This window comes from Peromyscus eremicus, chromosome 3 (assembly GCF_949786415.1).
Source record: "Peromyscus eremicus chromosome 3, PerEre_H2_v1, whole genome shotgun sequence".
Classification (NCBI taxonomy): domain Eukaryota; kingdom Metazoa; phylum Chordata; class Mammalia; order Rodentia; family Cricetidae; genus Peromyscus; species Peromyscus eremicus.
Genome location: NC_081418.1, coordinates 101,925,506 through 101,948,817, shown reverse-complemented (window position 1 = coordinate 101,948,817; position 23,312 = coordinate 101,925,506). Strand labels below are relative to the sequence as shown.

General features: G+C 45.4%; 1 protein-coding gene across 1 annotated transcript; it reads left to right on the top strand.

Annotated features, from left to right (window-relative positions):
• Nucleotides 1–14,719: 14,719 nt before the first annotated feature.
• On the top strand, nucleotides 14,720–15,881 carry LOC131905993 (vomeronasal type-1 receptor 90-like). Its single transcript, XM_059256786.1, has one exon. It carries the CDS (start codon nucleotides 14,720–14,722, stop codon nucleotides 15,653–15,655), a length of 936 nt encoding a protein of 311 aa, XP_059112769.1. The 3' UTR covers nucleotides 15,656–15,881.
• The last annotated feature ends 7,431 nt before the right edge of the window (nucleotides 15,882–23,312 follow it).

Below are 23,312 nucleotides of genomic sequence, written 5' to 3'. Positions count from 1 at the left end.
CAAGGAAAGCCATAGTGAGATCCTGGGAACACGTCCTCCACAATATGTAGGGCAACCAGACAAAAGATAAAGAAAGGACCAAGCATGAGTGCTTAAACACCATGAGGCGCCAGTGGGAGCTCACTGATGGGACTTTTATGCACACTTGGGATAATGCATATTTTTTCAGGGAGTTGCAGGACTTTCTCTAAGACAAACATTTGACTAGACTGCAATTTACATCCCAATAGATTTTAGAGAACAGCTATCACACTCTGTGTCTTCACTGATCACTAAGGGACAAAATGAGAGGACTCAAAATGGAAGAAACTCTTAAAACTCCACAGAGACGAAAAAGAGTAGCACAACCTTGAAGGACCAACGGTGAGCTGGATTGATGGCTCAGAGCTTAAGGTGATGGCTGCCCTTGCAGACTGCCCAGATTCAATTCCCAGCACCCACGTGGCAGCAAAGAATAGTCTGTAACTCCGTTCCAGGTGATCCTATGCCCTCTTCTGGCCTCCGCTGGTACCAGGGGTGTATGTGGTACATAGCCATAAATGCAGGCAAAATACTCATACATGTATCTTTTTTTTTTTTTAAAGAGAAACCAATGGTTCCAATTTTAAAAATGCTATTTGTTACTAGGTGAGCACAGTCATAGCTTTAGTTTTTCTGCATAAATTAGGCCACACATAGGAAAGGGAAATGGATTTATTGACAGGCTGACCAGAACTGGGGAGAGTTACTCGCAGCTTCTCTCTCCCTTTCTTGTGGCAGTGTTACAATTTCTGCAACTAAGACAGTAGACAGAGAAATGGCATCTAGCACCTATGACCTGTGACCCGACTGTCTTCCCCCTTTGAAAAGAACCTTCTCTTCTTTCCTGTGTGTGCTGAAATCTTCTCTCGCCTCTCCGAAGGCATGGGGCTCAGGCTTGTTTTGGAACAATATCCCATTCTGTAGCCCAGACTGGCCTCACCTCCAGAAATCCTCCTGTCTCAGCATCACCAGGTGTGAGGATCACAGGCATGCAACACCACACCATGGTAAGAGCATTTAATGTCTTTTTATTCCACAGTCATTATTTCCTCACACTATATTTTCCAGTGTTTCTTTTGATCATTCCCTTCCACAAAGGATATTTTGTCAAGATATTCTAATACTTGACCCAGAAAGAAGGGAACAAAACCAAACACAAATGTGTATCCCACCATTACACACAGAGCTCCACCTGGCTTTCAGTTTTGACATGGAACACTGAGAGGTTTTTCTAGCATGCATTTTTGTATTTATGGTGGTTTTTATCCCAAGGAGGTTTTATGGAAATACTTCTTACAATGGTAAAGGTGAGTGTTAATTCTTCAGACATCTTTTCTGACTGCATTATCGTCTGTGAGAAGCAAACGAAGACCCACCAGCATCATCCAAGTCACCCCCTGTACTGGTCTGCTTTGCTGTGGCTGTGATAAAGTGCCATGCTCAAAAGCAACTTGGAGAGGAGACAGTTTGTGTCAACTTACAGGCTATAGCCCATTAGTGAGGGAAGCCATGGCAGGAGCTAAGCAGGAAGCGAAGCAGAAACCACAGAGGAAGGCTTTCTACAGCTTTCTACTGCTGACTTCGCAGCTCTTTCTTACCGAGACTACTCCCTTGATTACTCTGTCTAGACTGTATCAAGTTGACAATTGATGGTAACCAGCAGCTTTCCTTTGCGTCTCTTCAGAGCATCCTGCAAGGTCCCCTCCCAGTGTACCGAGGCGTGCTGCACTGTTCTGCTGGTTAGTTTTCATCAACACGACACAAGCTAGTCATCTGGGAAGAGAGACCCTCAAGCCTCCATCACATTGGCTTGTGGACAAGTCTGTGGGACATTTTCTTGATTAATTAGTGATGTGGCTGGTGCCACACTTGAGCAGGTGGTACTAAGACAGTGGTTCTCAACCTTCCTGAGGCTTTGACCTTTAACAGTTCCTGTGTTGTGCTGTTCCCCCAACCATAAAGTTATTTTCGTTGCTATTTCATAGCAGTAATTTTCTTCTGTTATGGATCATAATGTAAATATTTGATATGCAGTATAGCTGATATGGGACCCCTGTGAAAGGGTCGAGACCCACAGCAAGCCATCAGAAGCAAGCAGTAAGCAGTGTTCCTCCATAGTCTCTGCTTAGATCACTGCCTTGGGTTCTGGCCTAGCTTCCCTCAAACAATGGGCTGTGATGCGGAAGTTTAAGCTGAAAAAAAAAAAAAACACACTTTTTCTCCCCAAGATGTTTCTGGTCATGGTGTTTATCACAACAGGGACACCTGTGAACTGCTGCAGCTGACCAGGCACAGGGATGTGGAAGGGATCTGTCACTCTTACTGTCCTCTGGGTCCATTCCTGTTCCTGAGATATGGGCAAGATCTGCTGAGTCCCATAGACCCAAGGCACCAAAGCCACAGCCAGGGAGGGCCTGAAGGGGACATGGGTACCTCACCTGGGGGATTCCTCTCCTCTCTCTCCTGACAACCACTTTCCAACTCTGGAATTTAAGCTAAAACCACTGTCCTGGCCTGCAGTGAGAAGCCATGGTTTTTACTAAGCCATGTTCTGTGTGGACAGTTTTCCTCCAATAAAAGAAGAACTTGGTATTCACAGAAAAGGTGTTGATGGTTAAAAACCTCTCAGGTTGTAAGTTGACAGCTTTTATGTTCCTGTTGTGGGGTACTCCATCACTCACTCGTCAGGTACCAGGGTGAATTCCAGAGAGCATCTGGTGTGTGTTATGTGCACTTCCAAACGGTCTGCCACCTTTGGCTGGTCACCCTCATGATTTGATTGGCACCCGCTGTAGGAGGTGCTAAGATGGGGGCCTTCCCTAGCTTGTTACTGGGCGTGTACAGTTCGTGCCATAGATAGCCTTGTTGACATGGGAAACAAGATGAAGTGCAGAAGGGGCTGCAGATGCTGAAGAAGTTTGTGAGCCCTTTTTACAACGGCTCCATTATCAGGTTCGCACAGGGCTGGCCTCAGCATATTCTGAGAGGGGGATTCCTACACTCTAGATTCTAGCGCATTCCAGGACCGAGCAGGAAGCATTTCCCACAGGTGAGAAAATCCCAAGTGCCAGGACCTGGAAGCAGGAGGGGAATCCTTTACTAAGTCTGTCCCCCATGGCACTTCGAACCCCACAGGTCAGCTGGGTACTCCCTTGGGCCTCGATCGTCTGCAGCGTCCTGCTCCACCCACTACTCTCTTCCCATCTCAAATCTATCTCCTTAATTTCTCCTCTTCCTGTGCCTCTAACATGGCTACGACCCAGGCGTAAGGAGCAACTGGGAGTTGGATTCAAAAAGAAGGAGTCCTAGCACAGGGCTGTCAACCCAGCAAGTGTTCTAGATAAGTGTTTCCCAATCCAACAGTGCGTGTAGGCTTATGAGAGAAAGGGAACGTGCAAGACACTTCTTATTCCTTTATTCATCCCCCCAAAAATAGGTTTTTAACACACTCGTCACTTCCGACGCAAGAAGAAAGTCTGTACAAGGTTCCAAGGAAAGCTTGGTGGGTGCTGACCCCACACTCTCCCACGCCGTCGCTTCTGCAGGCCTCTGCGGGACTTGAAGGCGCCAGAACTCCGCAGGAGATGATGGAGTACAAACCGCCTCCAGGGCGCAAGCCAGGAAACCTCCCGCCTCTCGGCCGGGAGCCTTAATGCGACGTCACCCGGCGGAGCAGAACAGGATCCTCTGTCCACGTCATGCTGCGACACCGGCTTCCCGGGCGCGACGCAGAGACGTTATTGCTTTTCCGTCTCTCCCTCAGGTTTCCTGCGCCATGGAGCAGCGAGGGCCCTTTACGTCACCAAGCCGCGCGAGCCGAGCCGCAGGGCATTGTGGGAGGTGCGCAAGCCTATCAGGGCAATTCCTTAGCAGCCTGGTGAAACCTATATGTCAAGAAACTTTGTCCCAGACCTGCCTAGAACTCAGGTTTTGAGTTCTGATCCAAGACTAGTGGATTTGGGAGTCTTATGAAATTAACAACATTAGCCATCATACCCATGCCCAGTATGTGGCTGCTGGGCTGTAGCAACAATGGCAAGCTCTGTCGTGTTCCTTTCTGTAGCCATGTCATCCTGAACAGCGTTTGTGGAATCTAGATATAGTGCTCAGAAGAACCACAGAAGCCCAGGGATCTTGGTCTTGGGCACTGGTACCTGTAAAAGAGACTCACTCTCTGCATGGGAACCTTCTGAGGAGTTACAGCAGCCTGGATAGGGCTCGGGAGAGAGCTGGTGTGGTGCCTCTATCCCCACTTCAGAGAGCTAAGGAGGGAATTAGTGAGATAGGCTGCTGGTCCTCTGGGCTTAGATTTTTCCAGTACCTGAGCACAAAGGACAGAAAAAAGGGCAATACGGAAATCCAATGCCTGGTAACCTTTCACTTGGGGGGGGGGGCGGGGCGGGGTTGTTGATGCTAAAACCGAGATTGATTGATTGATTGATTGATTTGCTTGCTTGCTTATTTATTTATTTATTTATTTATTTATTTATTTATTTATTTATTTATTTATTTATTTATTTATTTATTCATTTATTTATTTATTTATTTATTTGCCCTGTAATAATAATCCCTGAAGTGGGCAGTGTGAGCTGTCACGGTGTACACCAAGCCACCGTGCACCAGAATCCTCTGGTTCTATTCCACATTCTTACTCAACCCAGCTCTACAAGAGCAGGGAGGGAAAGGAAGTTAAACCAAATGTTGACTTCCACAGAATTCTCAAGGACAAGAACCATTATGGCTACTTCAGCCTGTAGAGAATGATGGGAAATGTAGTTTACCTGCTGTCAAAAGCCACCGCTTAGCTCTGTCTTCACAATAGCTGGTATTTGCTTCCTTACATCTTTGTCTTTGACAACACTCACTCACTCACAGGCATCTGTTTGAGGTGCCCACCAAGCACATCGCTTCCTTCAGGGTGTCCTCTGGAGAGAATACACAAATCCTATCTTCCCTTGGCTTCCTTAGGAAGCACTCACTGTGTACAGAACACAGTCTACTTCCTTAATTCCCCAACACTCTGGGAAGTAAGTGCTTCCCTCCCAGTTTGACAAGCCAGCAACAAAGGTTCTCTGAGGCTGACAGTGTTCTCAGTCTCATCAGTACATAACAGAGCCAGACCTCACATTCATCCTGCCCTATTCTGGACCTCTGGCCATTAACAAGAACTTCAGACTAGTGGCTACATCCTAGTTTCTAGGAGACATCAGTGTCTGAGAGCTACTCCCCAGGGTATCATAGTTACTGGACAGCGGTGGAGCCCAGGAATCTGTGTACAGCACATAGGTCTCAAAGGGAGAAATGACAGGATCGTCTCAATAGACGCAGAAAAGGCCTTTGTGAAGGTCTAAAAACTCTTCCTGATAGAAGCCCTAAAGAGACCTGAAGAGATGAACATACCTTTATATAATAACTGCTGTAGTTGTCAGACCTATAGCCAATGTTATACTAAATTGGGGAAACCAAAGCATTTCCACTAAGTTCAAGAGTGAGAAAAGGGTGCCTCTTTCTCCGCTTTTATTTACTACAACCCTTCAAGTCTTAGCTATAGCAAGATTTGAGAATGAAATAATGGGGATACAAATGGAAAAGTCAAGCTATTTGCAGATGACATGATCCTCTATGTACATAGGAGACCCCAAAGAACCTTTTTGGTGACAAAAATCTCTACAAAGTAGCAGGATACACGTGTGTGTGTGTGTGTGTGTGTGTGTGTGTGTGTGTGTGTGTATGTGTGTGTGTGTGTGTGTGTGTGTGCGCGTGTGTGTGTAGGTTTTCTGTGTAGCAATAATAAACATGTTGAGAAAGAAACAATCCCATTCACAAGAACCTCAAGTAAATGAACAAGTAAACAAATAACTTACCTTGTAGTAAATCTAACCAAGGTAGTGAAAGACTTAACACAATGAAAAGTTTTACATACTGAATAAAGAAAATGCAAGAAAAAGAAAAGGGATTCCTGCATGCTCCTGGACTGGCAGGATTAATATTGTGAAAATAGCTATACTATCAAATGCAATCCATGGGTTCAATGCAATCTCTATGAAAATTCTAAAGATATATCTCACAGAAATAGGAAAAACATTCAGAATTTATATGGAAACACAAAATACTATGCACAGTGAATAATTAGCATAAAAATGCTTGGGATGTCAGGGGCTGGAGATAAATCTCAGCAGTTAAGAGCACTGGCTACTCTTTTGGGGAACCCAGGTTTGGTTCTTAGCACCCCTTTGGGGGCTCGCAAACATCCATGTCTCCAGTTCCAGAGGATCCACTACTTGCTTTTGACCTCACTGGACACCAAATGAGTATGCAGTACACTTACATACATGCAGGCAAAACACTCATAAAATTAAAAAAAAAGTTTTTTAAAATTCAGAGAAATGAAAATTCAGCAAGGTGGACTCACACAGCAAACTCATGGTGGATCTGGAATGTGTGTCTGTATCTCTTTCTCTCTCCATGAGGAGTCTTCCTCCAGAGAACAGTGGCTTCATAAAGCAGGGGAGACAAAGGTCACCTCCTCTGCCAGGCCAACCCCTCTGCCACACCAACTCTAGAAGTCTTTCAGGGAACAAGATGACAACTGGATGGCAAAGGCCTGTGCAAGAGACTAGGACAGAAGCCCAGTACACTCAGGACAGAGGATGAGCATGGGATGCAAGTTTTCCAGTGCTTTACATGCTGTGGGCTTCCTCCTCCCCAGCTGAACTCTGCCTGTGGTATGTCGTTAAAATGGAACCACTTGGACTCCCCCTCCCCCCACATGAGTCGAGCATCTGTTTATGTGTGCTGTGCCTTTCCTCTGAGGGTTCCACTCCCACCAGGTGCCTTGTGTGGGATCGTAGACAGTAGATGTTACAGTACTTGCTTATTTTTATCTGTTTAGTTCCTGGGGTAGCCAGACCTCTCTAGAAATAGCAAATCTTCCATCCTTTGCTCCTGTGTAGACCTCTGACATGTTGAGCAGATATTATAAAGTGCTGTCTTCTTAACTCTGAGACCCAGAACAGGAGTGGGTAAGCCTGGATGAGGAGACTCTCTTCTGACTGCAGGTTCTGGGCTCCATTTTTGTCTGGAGCTTTATATTACCGCATGTAAAGTCTGTAGGGGACCTAAGTATGATTGCATTTTGTTTCTGTTACAACACATGTTAAGACTTCCTTCTTCATCACTGAGGAGGAAGCTGGCCAGTCAAGCTCCCTGGGGAGAAGAATCCAGCTCAGGGTTGGTCTCAGCCACAGCCACTGTTCTGTTCAAGCTGCCTGGGATTACCTCAGTCCCAAACTCCACAAGTCTTGCTTTACTTCTGTACTTTTTAAAAATTCATTTTAATGTTTACTGAGAGCTGAAAACATGAGGCTGGAAACCTGGAAGTCATAGAACCAAGATTTCCTGGAAACGGGGTGCTGTCGTTGTTTTTGTTGTTGTTGTTGTTGTTGTTGTTGTTGTTTGTTGTTTTTTACTCTTTTGGGGCCTGCTACCCAGCTTCCAAATAAATACACAGAGACTTATTCTTACTTATGAATGTCTGGTCTTATCTTGGCTTAATTCTTGCCAGATTTTCTTAAATTATCCTGTGTACCCTTTGCCTCTGGGCTTTTACCTTTCTCTAGTCTATATACCTTTCTTTCCTTCTTACTCCATGGCTGGCTGTGTGGCTGGGTGGCTGACCCCTGGCGTCCTCCTCTCCTCCTTTTCTTAATCCTCCCTCTTACCGCTCTTCTTCTCTTATTTATTCTCTCTGCCTTGCAGCCCCACCTATTTCTCTCTCCTGCCTAACTACTGGCCGTTCAGCTCTTTATTAGACCATCAGGTGTTTTAGGCAGGTAAAGTAACACAGCTTTACAGAGTTAAACAAATGCAGCATAAAAGAATGCAACACATCTTTGCATCATCAAACAAATGTTCCACAGCATAAACATATGTTACCCATCTTAAACTAATATTCCACAACAGGGTGCTCTGTGTTTTAAGGAACCATGGACAAGCAGCCTGTCACTCACTGTAGGCATTCTCAGAAACAAGGAAGCTCAAGGAAGACATGGGAATCTCAGTGTTAAGCAGAGGAATTATGGAGCAGAGGGCTAGTTTGGACTCATCTGGTCTGAGGGGCAAATAAGCAAGTTTAGGCTGACTACATGATGTGACCTGATCCAGCCAGCAGGTGTGGCAAGGGAGCTCAGAGAAAAGTTTGTGCTCAACCCTTCCCAGATGGTTACTATCTAAGACAGAGTAGAGTCAGCTCAACAGGTAAAATGCTCCGCTGGGATGCCACATTTCTGTGCTCCTCAGTGGGAACTTGTCACCTTCGACAGACACTAAAATTACAAACAGTAGAGATGCATTAAAGACTCCCTCTACCTAAGCCTGTGCAGATCTCCTCAGACAGAGTCCTCCCCTGCCAAGTCCACCTGGGTAAGTGCTCTGCACCCAAGTGCAGAATCAGAAGGTGGTCAGGTCCCAGGCAGGCTGTGGGAGGAGGAGCAGTGGGGCTCAGGGAGGTTTTCAGCATCTGCAGAGGAGACAATGAGCTCTGACAGCCTCTTGGCACAGGGACTGTATGCTGCATGGCAACGAGGGTGTTTTTCTTAGGATATTCATTTCCTTAAACTCCTAAAATAACCTAATTATTTATAGGATGCCAGTTAATTTTATGTTTGAATTATTTTTCTAAACTAAGTTACCAAATTTACTTTATCATCCACATGTCGTATGGTATAATTTCTAAAAGTTTTCAAGAATTGCTAATTTGTATGTAACTTCTTGAGGAAGTGATGGTGTAATTTCATATTTTAAACAAATAATTTTGCTTCTGTTTGTTATGTACATCAAATGGAATGATTGTTGATATACTGACTTTGATAGTGTGAATACTTAAAAGTTCTAAAAGCCTTTGGAAAGAAATGGGTTGTGTGTTCAAACTTCATCTCACCAAGAGCTCCTCACTGACCTTTATCTCCTAGAATTTTCTTAAGAGCCTTTGAATTCTCTGTTTAATTTCACAAATTACACATTGGTGATGTCAGCCCTTAGTCTTGCTCTGTCTGGTGGGGACTGTCCCCTAAGTCACTGTGATGACAAGGTTCCAGGACACTGATTAATACACAGTGAACATGGTCCTAAAGGAGATGATACTTACGTCCATTATTCTGCTCTGTGTTCTATTCATTGAATAAATATTCCTTACAATTTTTCTGATAATAGCAACATCCAAATATCATTTTGTTTGAGGAAATTTTTTGGACAACTGAACCCAACCCTGTCCTGCTGTTTCTACTTGGTTTTCAGGTTTTTTCCCCAAATACATCCTTTCATGAATCTTTGTGAAGAGATGGAGAGGAACTGATCACTCCTTTTTGTCACTGAGTCAATGAACAAGCTGGCAAGGAGGTCAGAGGGGCTTAGCACCAAAGTCCAGCCTCTTCCAGTCTCACTGGGTGATGAGGTTGTGCCACAGCACTGTCAGGGTCCAGTGTTGGTGGCTGGAGACTGCGGTGAACTCCTCTATGGCTTCTTGTTTCTCTATTTAAAAAAAAAAAAAAACATCTTTTCTTTCTACTGACTTTTATGGAGAGAATTTTTAATAGTGGTTATTATAAATATTACAACTGCAGGTGAGACCTTAAGCTGAACTTCACAAACCTGTAAATGCACAGCACTCAATGGACAATTCTTAGCTGTTTTCAGACCTAGCTGCCAGTCCGTTAGGGGCCATGGCATAATACAGCAGATGACAATTTATATTCAGGTGTCAACACACCTGATGAATAACTCTCTGATGGAGGAACCTTGTTCAAGCAAGGATTACGAAGCCACAGACACTTGATACTGTTTGCTTCTGTCTGTAATTTTCTCATGTGTTACTACAATTTTTCCCTAAAGAGCTGTGGGATTTTTTTCTACAGCCTCTACTGGTAATGTGTTTTCCTCGTGAATATATATTCCACTTATTGGGCATTTATGCCTGAAGATGACTCCTTATTATCCAGTTGATATCTATAATGTTAGCTTACATAGAGTTTGTTGAATAAATATGAATACAAAGAAATTCTACACAAGTCAGGAATTATAAGTCCCTGAGAACTGTTTTATTTCACAGCTCAGGTTGATATAAGGAAATAGTTATATCCACCCAGCTCCAAGACAATAGTATATCATTAGCTGATTTAATTCTTTGAAGTAACTTCAGATTAAGACCAGGTGCCTTGCTATCACAAAGGCACACAGTTGAGATGCCTGGCTAGGTTGCAAATACAAAGACAGCCCAATTATTGTTATCTGACAAATGATTAAGTCCTTGCACCCATTCCTGACCTCAATTTGTGAAAATATATTCTGACTAACCAAGGCTACAGAAAATAACTTGACTCTGTAGACCCTAATGAGGACTGCAGGTGTTCTTAGATAATGAAAAGTTACACACAGGGCAAAAAGCACATTTTAAGATTTAAGCATGATGTTGCCATAGTATCCTGAAGAATACAGACTTAAGCTAAAAGACAAATGGTTTCTCATGAATGCTGGATTAAGTCTCAATTGAAAGATTTATGGTTTCCTTGCCTGAAGACTCAGTGCTTCCTCACCAGCTACCCTCTAACTGCAGGGAGTTAGTTCAAAACGTTTATGTAGTCATGGTTTCTTATCATTTACTCAAGAAATGTAATGGGACCCCCCAATGTAACTTTTATATTGCCTGAAGGTTTCTGTTGAGCATATACAGCTGTAAGAAGGAAGAGGAAGGGGAGCCAACGTGAGAAAATAGACAGATGAAGGAAGGGCAAACGCGACAATAAAGAAAGTTACCATCAGAACATGTCTGTTCCTTTCCTAAGAGCCTCAGATAAAAAAAAAAGTTCCTGAAGCCCTTGCTGCTCTGCAGCATTTTCCTTACTAACCCTGGAGCAGCCTGGAAGCTGGTCTTTCGGACTGCAATACCAGCCCTTAAAGTGAACACACCTCCTGGGTGTTTGTTCATGGCAGTCCTGGACAGCAGCTACTGCACTGCATGTCTACACAAAGCATCTACATCTGGCTGGTGCCTGTTTTGCCTTCAACATGGTGCAGCCATGTCTCCCTAGTGTCCCTATTTTTCCAAGCAGACCAGCATAGACAGGGCGGAGGCCATATGTAACTGCAGTCCAAACCCAACCACATAAAGGGCAGTGCTGCATTGCTCCTGAGGTCTGGCCTTCACTGCTGGCTCTCAGTGATGAATGTGCAGATTTTTCTTACTGCTTCTTTTTCCATATTGGGCATGCTTTGTAATCTGCCTGCATAGTGCTCCCTCAAACCCCCACCACCACACATACACACACAATGCCAGTACACGAAATTCCCAGATGTGGGTTATTCAAATGTGACATTTCAGAAACTCATGCTCTGTCCCCACAATCTGCTTCCCTGTGTTCAGAGCAGCGAAGACAGAAGAGCGGGATTGCTCCACGGGTAAAATGCAGTCTTAGCACAGGATGTGGTGGCTATGCAAGGGCCAGTTCAGCAATCCATCAAGCAAATGACACAGACACATAAAATAAAAATGAAAAAAAATTGTCTTTTTTTTCTAAGTGATGAATTGGCTCAGAAGTCATCATATGCCTTTCTTTTAATGATCCAGGATATTTGCACAAATGAGCCATGTTTACTTGAGGGACAGGATTGCTGATCCAGTTGTCTGTATGGAATGACTAGTGGGATGTTTTTCTAGTACCATATCGAGAAAGGCAAATTGGAGCCTACGATGGCATCAGAGTGTGTCTGAACTTTACTCTGGAAAAAAGGGCTAATTTTTTTCCATTGTTGTCTCCATAACTTTAACTCGGAGGAAGAGCTTTGCAGAGGTTTTAAAGCACTTCTAAAATAAATCCACAAATCATGGTCAGTATGGTAAGTTCACAGCACCCATGCACCCCTTTCCCTTAAAGCACGGTTAGCCACTTCACGCTGAAAATGACAGCAGCCAGCACCTTTGATTCACAAGACATTAAAGCTTAGTATTGTATGAGGTTTATTCTGCTTTGTCTGTAAATTCCGTGTGTTTAAAATATGGAAAATTGCAGAGAGCCTGTTTTCTCAAGAGCGATGTGAGTAGAGGCAATATTAGAATTGCTTTCAAACATTGGTTATATTATACAGACCCGGAGTTACTCTTAAGATATTATCAGTGTATAATATATACAATCAAGATGTTATCTATATGTATTTACTTTTTATTAAACAAATATACTAAAATAGATGCATGCCATAGATAGATAAAGATAGATAGATAGATAGATATAGATAGATAGATAGATAGATAGAGAAAGATAGATAGATAGACAGATAGATAGATAGATGTCACAGAGTAAGAGATGGGGCTGTATCCTAGTAATCAACCATGGCCCACTGAAGACTGGACACAGATGAGCGCCTTTGATTGACATCTGTGCTGTGCCTTTCATGGGAGCAAACCCATGTGCACTGGACCAGTGGCTGGAGAAGACAATGTCCTATCGCTGATGCTATTACTGTGGGAAGATAAACTCATTTTCAGACAGATAATGTCTGTTCTCAGTCAGTGTGGAAGTGACAAAGTTGTTACACAAAAGAAGTGAGAAGAATGGCGGTCAGTCAAGGCCAGAAAGAGAACGTGGGACAGGACAGATGTTAGACACGGAACAGATGGCGCGTTGGTGTAGGGTCATGATGCTCACGCCCTGTAACACTACAGCATAGCTGTAGTCCACAAAAACTGCTTGTATGTTTGAAAGGGATCCAAAGGACTGAAGGTTCCAAACACAGAGAAATGGCAGTGTTTGAGAAGGTGGGAATTACCCTGACTTAGTCAGACCAGGATACAGGGATGTCTTGAACTATGTTACAACTGTACCCCGCATCTAAGTATAAATTGATGCTAATTAAAATGGAATGAAAATCCACATTTTAAGGTTTTCACCAAGTATCGGCCCTAGTTCTGAAACTTTAAAAGTACACTTGTTCGTAAACTGTAAACACATCCATCTTCTCTGAGGAACTTATGGGTCTGTAAGTACACGGACATAGCATGAACTGTGAGACATTAGCCTTACAAACCTTAACTTTCTGATAATTTCCTTTTCCATTGGAAAAATTGCAGCAACATGCTTTTCCTGTTTAAGAAGTCTGAATGAAAACATAAACATGTACCTTGAATTGTTTTTTAATTAACTTATTGTAGCTAGAGTTTTCCTGCCTGGCCCACAGTCAGGACAAATCTCTCTCACCTGCCAGTCCCACAGCCGCTCAGACCCGACCAAGTAAACACAGAGACTTATGTTGGTTACAAACTGTATGGCCGTGGCAGGCTTCTTACTAACTGTTTTTACAGCTTAAATTAATCCATTTCTATAAATCTATACCTTGCCACATGGCTCGTGGCTTACCGGCATCTTCACATGCTGTTTGTCATCGTGGCAGCTGGCAGTGTCTCTCTGACTCAGCCTTCCACTTCCCAGCTTTATTCTCCTCCTTGTCCCGCCTATACTTCCTGCCTGGCCACTGGCCAATCAGTGATTTATTTATTGACCAATCAGCAACACACTTGACAAACAGACCATCCCACAGCAACTTATTTTAAGTGTATGGGTGTTTTGCCTGCATGTACGTCAGTGTGCTGTGTGTGTGCAGTGCTCACAGAGGGCAAAACAGGGCATATAAACATGTATTTTAAATTAAAAAAAAACTTACTTTATGCATGGTTTGCCTGCGTTTATGTCTGTGTACCACATGCATGCAGTGCCCAGAGAAACTGGAAGAGGACGTCGGATCCCCTGGGATTGGAGTTCCAGCAATGGTGAAGTTCCATGTGTTTATAAGGTTCTCTGTAAGAACAGCCGGGGTTCTTAGTCGCTGAGCCATCTCTCCAGCTCCAACATGTATTTTATAGGAAAGATTCCTTCAAACATCTTCATCAAAATTTCTAGTATAAATTAAGATTTACTTACTTTTATTTTTAAATTGTGTGTATGCATTATATGCACATGGGTGCAGGTGCCATGGAGGCCAGAAGAGGATATCAGACCCCTGGAGCTGGAGCTTCAGGTGGTTGTGAGCTGCTTAGGGGCTGGAACTGAACTCAACTGCCCTGCAAGAGCAGCAAGTGCTCCTAACTCCTGAGCCCTCGCTCCAGCCCCATCTCCAGCCTCCCCTCCCTCAATAGCTGCAATGGGTTCCTGACTTCACTGCCCCTTAATGATGCTGTAACCTGAAAGTGTAAGCCAAAGGAACCCTTTCTTCCCTATGCTGTTTTGGATAGGTTGTTTAATCACAGCAACAGAAACTAAATGAGAACACATTCCATTTGAAATAAAACATATGAAGCTTTAGTAAAAGGATACCTGGCAAGATGACAAAAACCAAAACCATGTATCACAATGCCCCTAAAAACCTCAGAATGGGACAATAGTACAGAAGCATTTCTATAATATGTGAACATTTAGTGCACAGGAACTCTAGGCACGGAGGGAGCCCATCAATGTGCACGTAATCCAGCCATGACTGAAAATGATGAGGCATTGGGATTCGGGGAGAATTGAGTACTGAGGCGGGTACTGGGCTGGGCCCTTCAGTTTTCCTAATGATAATAGTGTTGGGTACCAATGATACCGTTACTGTTTGTAATGAAGAATTTGTCTTGGTTTTCTCCTCAGATACTTACTCTAGTTCTTTGTCCCATACGATGAGAAGAATCAACAGACTCTATGGAGTTGTTGACATACAAAATACTTTTTTCTCTGAAGTAGGCCTTGGGATTTCATTCAACAGCATCCTCCTCCTCTTCCATATCCTTGAGTTTCTTCTTGAACATAGGCCCCGGATCACTGACCTGCTCATAAGTCTCTTGGCCCTCATCCACCTTGGGATGCTAACGATCATGGGGCTCACAGCTGCTGACATTTTTGCATCTCAGAATACATGGGATGACATCACATGTCAATCCCTTGTCCACTTGCACAGGTATTTGAGGGGCCTCTCTCTTTGTGCTACCTGCCTGCTGAGTGTTCTTCAGGCTGTCACCCTCAGCCCCAGAAGCTCCTGTCTGGCAAAGTTCAAAAACAAATCCCCACAGTACAGCTTGTGTTCTCTTCTTGTGCTGTGGGGGTTCTATATGTCCTGTGGTGCTCATTTCTCGTTCTCCTCTGTTGCTGACTACAATGCCACCTCACATGGGCTCATATTTGTCACTGAATCCTGCATTATTTTACCCATGAGTTATATCAGCAGGCACTTATTTTTCATATTGAGGATATTTCGGGATGTGTCCTTTATAGGTCTCATGGCACTCTCCAGCGGGTACATGGTGGTTCTCCTGTGCAGGCACAAGAAGCAGTCCCAGCATCTTCACAGCACCAGGCTTTCTCCAAAAGCATCTCCAGAGCAAAGGGCCACCCGGACCATCCTGATGCTCATGAGCTTCTTTGTGGTGATGTACTGTTTGGACTGCATCATATCGGCCTCCAGACTTATGCACAACAGGGACCCAATCCGCCACAGTATTCAGATGATGGTCTCCAACAGCTATGCCACCATCAGCCCTTTGCTGTTCATTTGTACTGAAAACCGAATTACTAGCTTTTTGAAATCCTTGGAATTCAAGAGCATAGGAAATGCTTAACTATTGAGGAACTTAAGGAACCAACATGTATTGGTGAAATTATTAAGGCCGCTCCACATAGTTAAAAGGGAGGTTTATTTAGTGGCGTAACTTACAAATGAAGGGATAGGTAGATCGCAGGGTCTGGGAAAGACGTAGCGCAGTCCAGCAGTGTTCTCTGGAGAACTCTGCTCGGTCTATCTCCAGCATCCAGGGTTCAGGAACCAAGAGCAGCGGCGCATCTGGATCTTGGGTCTTCAGGGTCTTCTCTTGGCCCCACCTTGTAGGCATGATAGTTACCAAAGCCTCAATGGGGTTGGAACTTCCAGATCAAAGCTGGAATGGCTACCCACTACAAACATGCTAGCTGCTGAATGGTGATTGCTGGCCTAGTGCCAATATGCTCCTGGATACATGTATATATGACTCATGATTTGGTAAACCTGCTTCCTTTGAAATATGGATAACCAACACCTCTGGATATTTAAGTAAAACATCATTCTGTGCATTTCTGCTCGATGTCAGTAGGGGAAACCTGTGACACTTTAACAGCTTAGGGTGCACTTATCAATAAGCTAAAGTATATAGCACCTTTTAATAAGTCAATCATCTCAACACTTTGTGTTTTACCTAATTAAATATGTAAGCATTGCCACAATTAGCATATCATCCATCAAAAGTTCATAAGTGTACAAAAATAATTGATACAGAATCTCATTGCTCTCCCACTCCGTCCCTGTTCCAGCTCAGCCATCCATTTCCCTCATGTTCTCATCCCCCATCCCCTACCCTCCATTGCCCATCCCTCATCCCCAGTTTACTCATGGAGATCTCAAGATGAGAGTTCTTGTAACCCCAGCACCAAGCGGCAGACAGATGGGACCCTAGAGCTCATTGACAATCTAGCCTAGCCAAATGATGAGGCCCAGGGTCAGCGAGGGGCTTTGTCTCTGAGAGTAAGCTGGGAAGCTGGTCCGGTGGGTAAAGCACTTGCCATGCAAGCATGAGAACCTGAGCTTGAGTGCCTGGCATAGTAGAGTCTGTCTGTACCCAGTGCTCCTGTGGGAGGAGGGAGATTGAGAGCCTGTCTGTACCCAGTGCTCCTGTGGGAGGAGGGAGATTGAGAGCCTGTCCGTACCCAGTGCTCCTGTGGGAGGAAGGTGATTGAGAGCCTGTCTGTACCCAGTGCTCCTGTGGGAGGAGGGAGATTGAGAGCCTGTCTGTACCCAGTGCTCCTGTGGGAGGAGGGAGATTGAGAGCCTGACTGTACCCAGTGTTCCTATGGGAGGAGGGAAATTGAGAGTCTGACTGTACCCAGTGCTCCTGTGGGAGGAGGGAGATTGAGAGACTGTACCCAGTACTCCTATGGGAGGAGGGAGATTGAGAGCCTGTCTGTACCCAGTGTTCCTATGGGAGGAGGGAGATTGAGAGCATGTCTGTACCCAGTGCTCCTGTGGGAGGCAGGAAATTGAGAGCCTGTCTGAACCCAGTGCTCCTATGGGAGGAGGAAGATTGAGAGACTGTACCCAGTGCTCCTACAGGAGGAGGGAGATTGAGACACAAGAATCCCTAGAAGCTTGCTGCCCAACTAGCCTGAAGTAGACAGCAGAGAACAACAAAGAGATCCTGTCTCACAGAAAGTGAGAGGTAAGAATTGACACCTGAGCTTAACCTCTGACCTCCACATACATGCCACACACACATACACACACACACACACACACACACACACACACACACACACACACACTAAATAAGTGAATAAATAAGGTAGGGGTGATAAAGGAAGACAGTTAATATCCATTTCTGGATTCTACATGTACATGTACACACTTGCATATGTATGTACACACATGTACATTCACACAAACATGTAAGTATACAACATTCATATACACACACAAAGAACATTTAAATGCTAGTAAAAGGAGCCTGGTTCCTTGCAGAACTGGCCAATTCAAGGACACAACAAGATAAATGCAGAGGATCTTGGCTGTCTTTTGCTAGAAAGGAAGTCCTCCCAAACAACACAGATGCTCAGCAAAGGGCTTGGGAGTGGAGATGAGAGTCACCGAAGAGTCAGCACTGGAAATTGAGCCATGGGACAAGTGAGACTCAGCAGCAGGCTGAGCTGGGAGTACAGAATGAACACATCTCTCCATGCTGACAGTGAGAGGGGAGAGGGAAGGTCCCTGGAAAGAATTTAACTGATGTGCATAGGGCACACCTTCAGGGAGGCAAAGCTTCCAGTTTTGATGGTGGGCAGGTACAAAGAATAAAGCAGGAAGAGTGAGAAGATGAAACCTCAGAGGATGAACCAGGCAAAGACAACCTTGACCAAATGATGGAAAATAGCCACAGAGATGCATGTGGATGTCACATAATCCCTGTTATGACTTCACTTCTGTTTGTTCCTTGAAGTCATATAACAGTCTACACACACACACACACACACACACACACACACACACACACACACGCCACCCACTACTGTCAAGACACTGAAAATAAGGACAGGTTGAGATTCTGCTACAGGACAGAAGAGACTGGTGAGCACGGAGTATGGTGTGTTGCCCTGCATTGGACCCAGGGGCAAAAGAAGGGGCTAGTGAACCCAAAGGAGGCGACCCAGGGTCAAGAAAGAACCAAGAGAAGTTAAAATTCAATGAGAAAAGTGATAATGAAAACAGAATACCCAAACCTAGGAATATAAAAAAATGAGTACTAATGAAGAAATTCTTAAGTGAGTGTGTATGTGGGGGGGGAGAGACAGACAGACAGACAGACAGAGACAGAGAGAGACTATAAACCACTCAGCACTGCAACTGAGGGAATGGGAAAAGAAGAGGGAAAAGGAAAGAAGGAAGGATGGTAGGCAGGACTCAAAGTTGAAATAAGCAAAATGGAGACCAAATGCACTATAAAATATAAATTAAAGAAAGGTTTGCTGTAGCTTGAATCTTAAAAGGTCTTATTAATAAGAACAAACCTGAGGCCAGTTATTGGGGTGAATGCTGGAAGATCAGAGAAGCAAAACAAGCCACAGCTACCTCACCTCGCCAGTTCCTCAGCTGATCCTGTTTCCTCAGACTGGAAGCCTCTGAGTCCTCATCCAAATGGGTCTCAGCTGAACTGCTGCTCAAAAGCCTGAAAGCTTAACCAGCTAAAAGCTTCTAGTTTCTGGTCTTCACACCTTATATACCTTTCTGCTTTCTGCCATCACTCCCTGGGATTAAAGGCTCACTTCTTGGGATTAAAGGCGTGAGTCACCATGCTTGGCTGTATCCTTGAACACAAAGAGATCCAGGTAGATCTCTGCCTCTGGGATGCTAGGATTAAAGGCGTGTGTTACCACTGCCTATCCTCTATGTTTAATATTGTGGTTGTTCTGTTCTGTGACCCCAGATTAGTTTATTAGCATGCACAATATTTTGGGGAACACAATACCACTACAGTTTGCTTTCTTTCAAAAGATAAAAAATTGGAGCTGATAACTCAGCCCTTAAGAGCAATGGCTGCTCTTGCAGAGGACCTGCGTGGGATACCCAGCATTCACATGGCAGACATAATGTCAGTGACTCCATTTCCGTGGTGACCCAACAACCTCTTCTAGCCTCTAAGGGTGTGCACGCAGGTGGTGCACAGATATACATGCAGGTAAAGCATTCATACACATATGATTTAAAAATTAAATTAAAAAATTTAATACAAACAAAACCCTATAATGTTGTTGAGTCACCTGTATCTGAAGGCCAAAGAAAATTTTTTTAAACTCTGGCCTCAACATCACACACAGAATTAAATTGATTAACCACCTAATATAAGGTTTAAACACATAAATCTCTTAAAAGAAAACTCACTAGTGAACACTCACAACCTTGACCTTGGCAATGGAGTCTTAGAACAGAAGCTCACACACAAACACAAACTTACACAATGAAACAAAACATAAAATGAAAATTTTGTGCTCCAGAGGTCATTATCAAGAAAGTAAAAGATGACATATGTAATGGATGACATATGCAATGGATGACCTATATAATAGACAACATATATAATGAATGACATATGCAATGAATGACCTATATAATGGACGACATATGCAATGGATGACATATGCAATGGATGGCCTATATAATGGACGACATATATAGTGGACGTTGCATGTCCATTCCAGGCTGGAATCCCCTAGCGGCTCTACAGACCTTTTTGTCTCTCACACATCATCGCCTCACCCCTAGGGTCTGGTTCTCTCTGAAGCAGCAATAAGTTTATCGAGGCAGAAGCAATAGAAAAGTGTCAGTCCCAGCGAGGGCCATTGGTGCCAGCACCTCCTCTGTCCATGACTAAAGGCCCCCACATTACCCCAAACTGTGCAGCACACAAGTCACTTCCTAAGTACAAGGGCTGACACAGCTCAACGCAGCACAAGCCCAGTAAGGGTGTCACCTGACCCACTCCTAAAACGCCAGGTGAAGCCCCAGGGCTTCTCAGCTCCCACCCCAGTGACTTCAGGGTCGGGCTGTCTCGCTTCCCTTTGCTGGTGTCTAGAGAGCATCTCTCCCTGGTGTTTCTGACCATCCATTGACTACTTCAGGACTTAACTATTTAGTTCTGTTTACTGAGGATGCTATCCTCCTGGCTTCGGAATGGGGTCTGAGGGTCTCTGGAAATGGAGCAGTGCCAGGGCTCTGATAGGTGGTTTATGCTTTTGCCAGGGAATGTCCTTCCTTCAAGGACCCTTTTGCTACCTGAAAGAGCCCTGTCTGCAAAGGGGCTCGCCCTCACACCGCACACACGACTTTCTGATGGGAGCTGAGTGCTCTGGGGACAGCTGTGGTCCTGGGTTGGTGGTCTTGCAGGACCTGCTGTGCTTGTGGACTTCAGGGTCCCTGGGAGAAGCTGACACTAGCCCCAGCTTAGCCCCCTCCAACCTGGAGGTGCTCTCAAAATCCGGAGGTAGACCCACCGGAGCTGAGCGTGTGGCTGAGCTGGTCCTCACTGGTCCTCACTGGGTGGAGTCGAGAGACTCCCTCTGGGAGTGGGGCTAGGTGCCCAGATACCATCTGTCGGTGCCATAGGTATCAGGTGCCAGGGACTCACTGTAGTGGGAGCCGCTAAGCAGGGGAATGCGCAGTGCACAGAGCCACCTCAGCCACTGCCACCCCGCCAAGAGCACGACAGCCCTGCCCACCTCCCTCGATAATGTAGAGCTCCCTCCTGGGGCTCTGGAGCAGTGTGGGGTGTGTGAGAGTCCCCTCACCCCGCATAGGGGACAAACTCGCAGGTTGGGGTGAGCAAGTGAAGTGGGGTGGGTGAGAGGGGCGGACCTCTCTCACTGGGGCACTGGGCTTTGAGCCGTTAAAATTACTGTTATGGTCAAGTTCTTACGGTAAGCTCTGTCTTCCAGCGTTGGGTTCCTGTTAATTCGTGAAAGAGTCCGGGAATGGGGCGACTGCATTCCATAACAGTTACTGGACTCTGCCTGGATGCTCTGCGCAGATGTTCAGTCAGTCAAGAGACCTTATGCCAGCACACACTAGCGGAAACGTGTGTGTGTGTGTGTGTGTGTGTGTGTGTGTGTGTATCAACCCATTAAGCAGCTGATTGCCTGGGTCCTTGAGGTGCAGCCACAGCTGGGGCTGTTCCAAAGTTTGGGCTTTGTTATCTCAAGCTCAGGTTCAAGCTCTGCCGCTACTGGATTCATGACCTAAGATAGTTTCTCTCTCTCTCTCTCTCTCTCTCTCTCTCTCTCTCTCTCTCTCTCTCTCTGTGTGTGTGTGTGTGTGTGTGTGTGTGTGTGTGTGTGTGTATGTACGAACTTGTTGGGCGTGCTCTGCAGCTAGTAACATCTAGGCCACTTCTTCCTTCAGAGGCTGGGAGTTCTGAAGGGGAAACTGAGTCTGAGCCACCCTAAGATCCAGAGCCATATGATATGTGATCAGCTGTTCTGGAAGTGACGGCAGTCGTTCTTTTTGGCAGATTGGTGCCAGCCTAGGGTCTCTCTCCCCATTTGCAACTTCTGTTTGGATCCAGAAAAGAGGCATCTCAGGTGACCAAGTGCCTGTTACATCTTCTGGCAAACCAAGCATCAGCCAGGGCAGGAGCACGCTTGGCTCTATGCTTTGTCGCCACCTGCTGGACGCAGAAAGTCCACTTCAGTCCCAGGGCTGCAGTAACAGCTGCTAAGCCGGCAGCAGCTGACCACGCCCCTAAGCCCCCACCCACTCTGCGAACTCGGCCCTAGGGCCTCAAATTCGAGCTTCAACATTAATTATCTTTGTGGTCTTGACAAAGTGACTCGCCTCTCTTTTCCTGCTCATCTGTAAACTGGAATAACATGGTTCTAACCTCCTTAGGTTGCGGTGAGGGCTGAGATGCTGTCACGTGCTACCACAGTGAGACATCTGAAGAGTGAGGATAAGGGATACTCAGCAGCCTCGTGGTATGACACTGATCTAGAAAATCGTGTTCAAGGCTGTACTTGTCAGGTCCCCCTGCATAGGTTGTAGTTCCCACTTGCATTTGGTCGTGTGTGTGAATTTTAGGAAAACAAGAATTACAGGGGGAAAAATGTACTGAAGTACCTGGAGGTGCTGGAAGCCCTGCACTGGCTGGGTAAAGGAATGGATGAGGGAGAGACACACTCCCCCAAGGGCAGTGTCAGGGAAATCACAGGAAGTGAGGAAGAGTGACTGCAAGCCTTCCTGATGAGGACATGGGCTGAGTCCAGAGGTTGTAAAACTCCATGAAGATTTAGTATGTCTATTCTGGAAGCCACATTCCCCGTGCGGTTTCTCCCTTCGTCCTACAGAGCATACCCTGCTCTCTGGTGCCACCGCGTGGTATGAAGGGGGAACAGCAAGAGGAGCGGACAGGCTCAGGTGTCCAGGCTCCCTGGAAAACGTCAAGACCTCATTTTGGGACGCTGGCAGCCTCTTGAAATGTTGACTATCCTGAACTTCCCTAGGTTCTTCTGTGCTGTAACGGTGTCTAGGTAAGTAGGCATGCCCTCACTTCTCTGGTATGTTCCTCCTGGCACAGAGGCAGGAGCTTCTGACCAGTGACCCACAGTGGGGATGCACCCTTCATGAGCATCTTGAACAGAACTCTACTCATCCTGCCCAGTTTTTAACTTTACATTCTTCTGACGTGGCTGTGAACTGGGGTTCTGCCTAGATATCTGGGATAATTATCATCCCACCCCACTCCCACCCTTACCCCCACCTCCCCTCTACCACCCCCTCCACCACCACCCCCACCATGTCCAAGGCTTCAGGAGCAGGGAGTGTCCCTTGGGGCATCTTGGGACTTTAAAAGGCTAATCCTGAGCCTGTGGGTGTATTAAAGAGGAAACTCACATATGTTGCTAAACATCAAATCCAGCCAGACTGTGTGGCTGGAAGATGGAGGGACTGCTGCACTATGACAGCTGTCTATCCTTAAAACATCTAGGTTGGCCTGACATCCCTCAAAGTAAGTACACTGAAATGGTGTGTTAGTCAACGTTCACCTTATGTGACAATCCCGAATGTGTGGCTTTCACACCACACAAGCTGACATCTCCTTGTCTAGGAAAGGCGAGTGGCCCAAGAGGGTGAGGGCCCAGTGAGGGGGGAGCAGGAAGATGGAGGCAGACTCAGCCTCCTTACTCATCCACTGAGTAAGGCCCAGACAC

Bases quoted from the DNA above. Each gene is read 5' to 3' on its own strand.
- LOC131905993 (XM_059256786.1), top strand. From the start codon at position 14,720: ATGAGAAGAATCAACAGACTCTATGGAGTTGTTGACATACAAAATACT.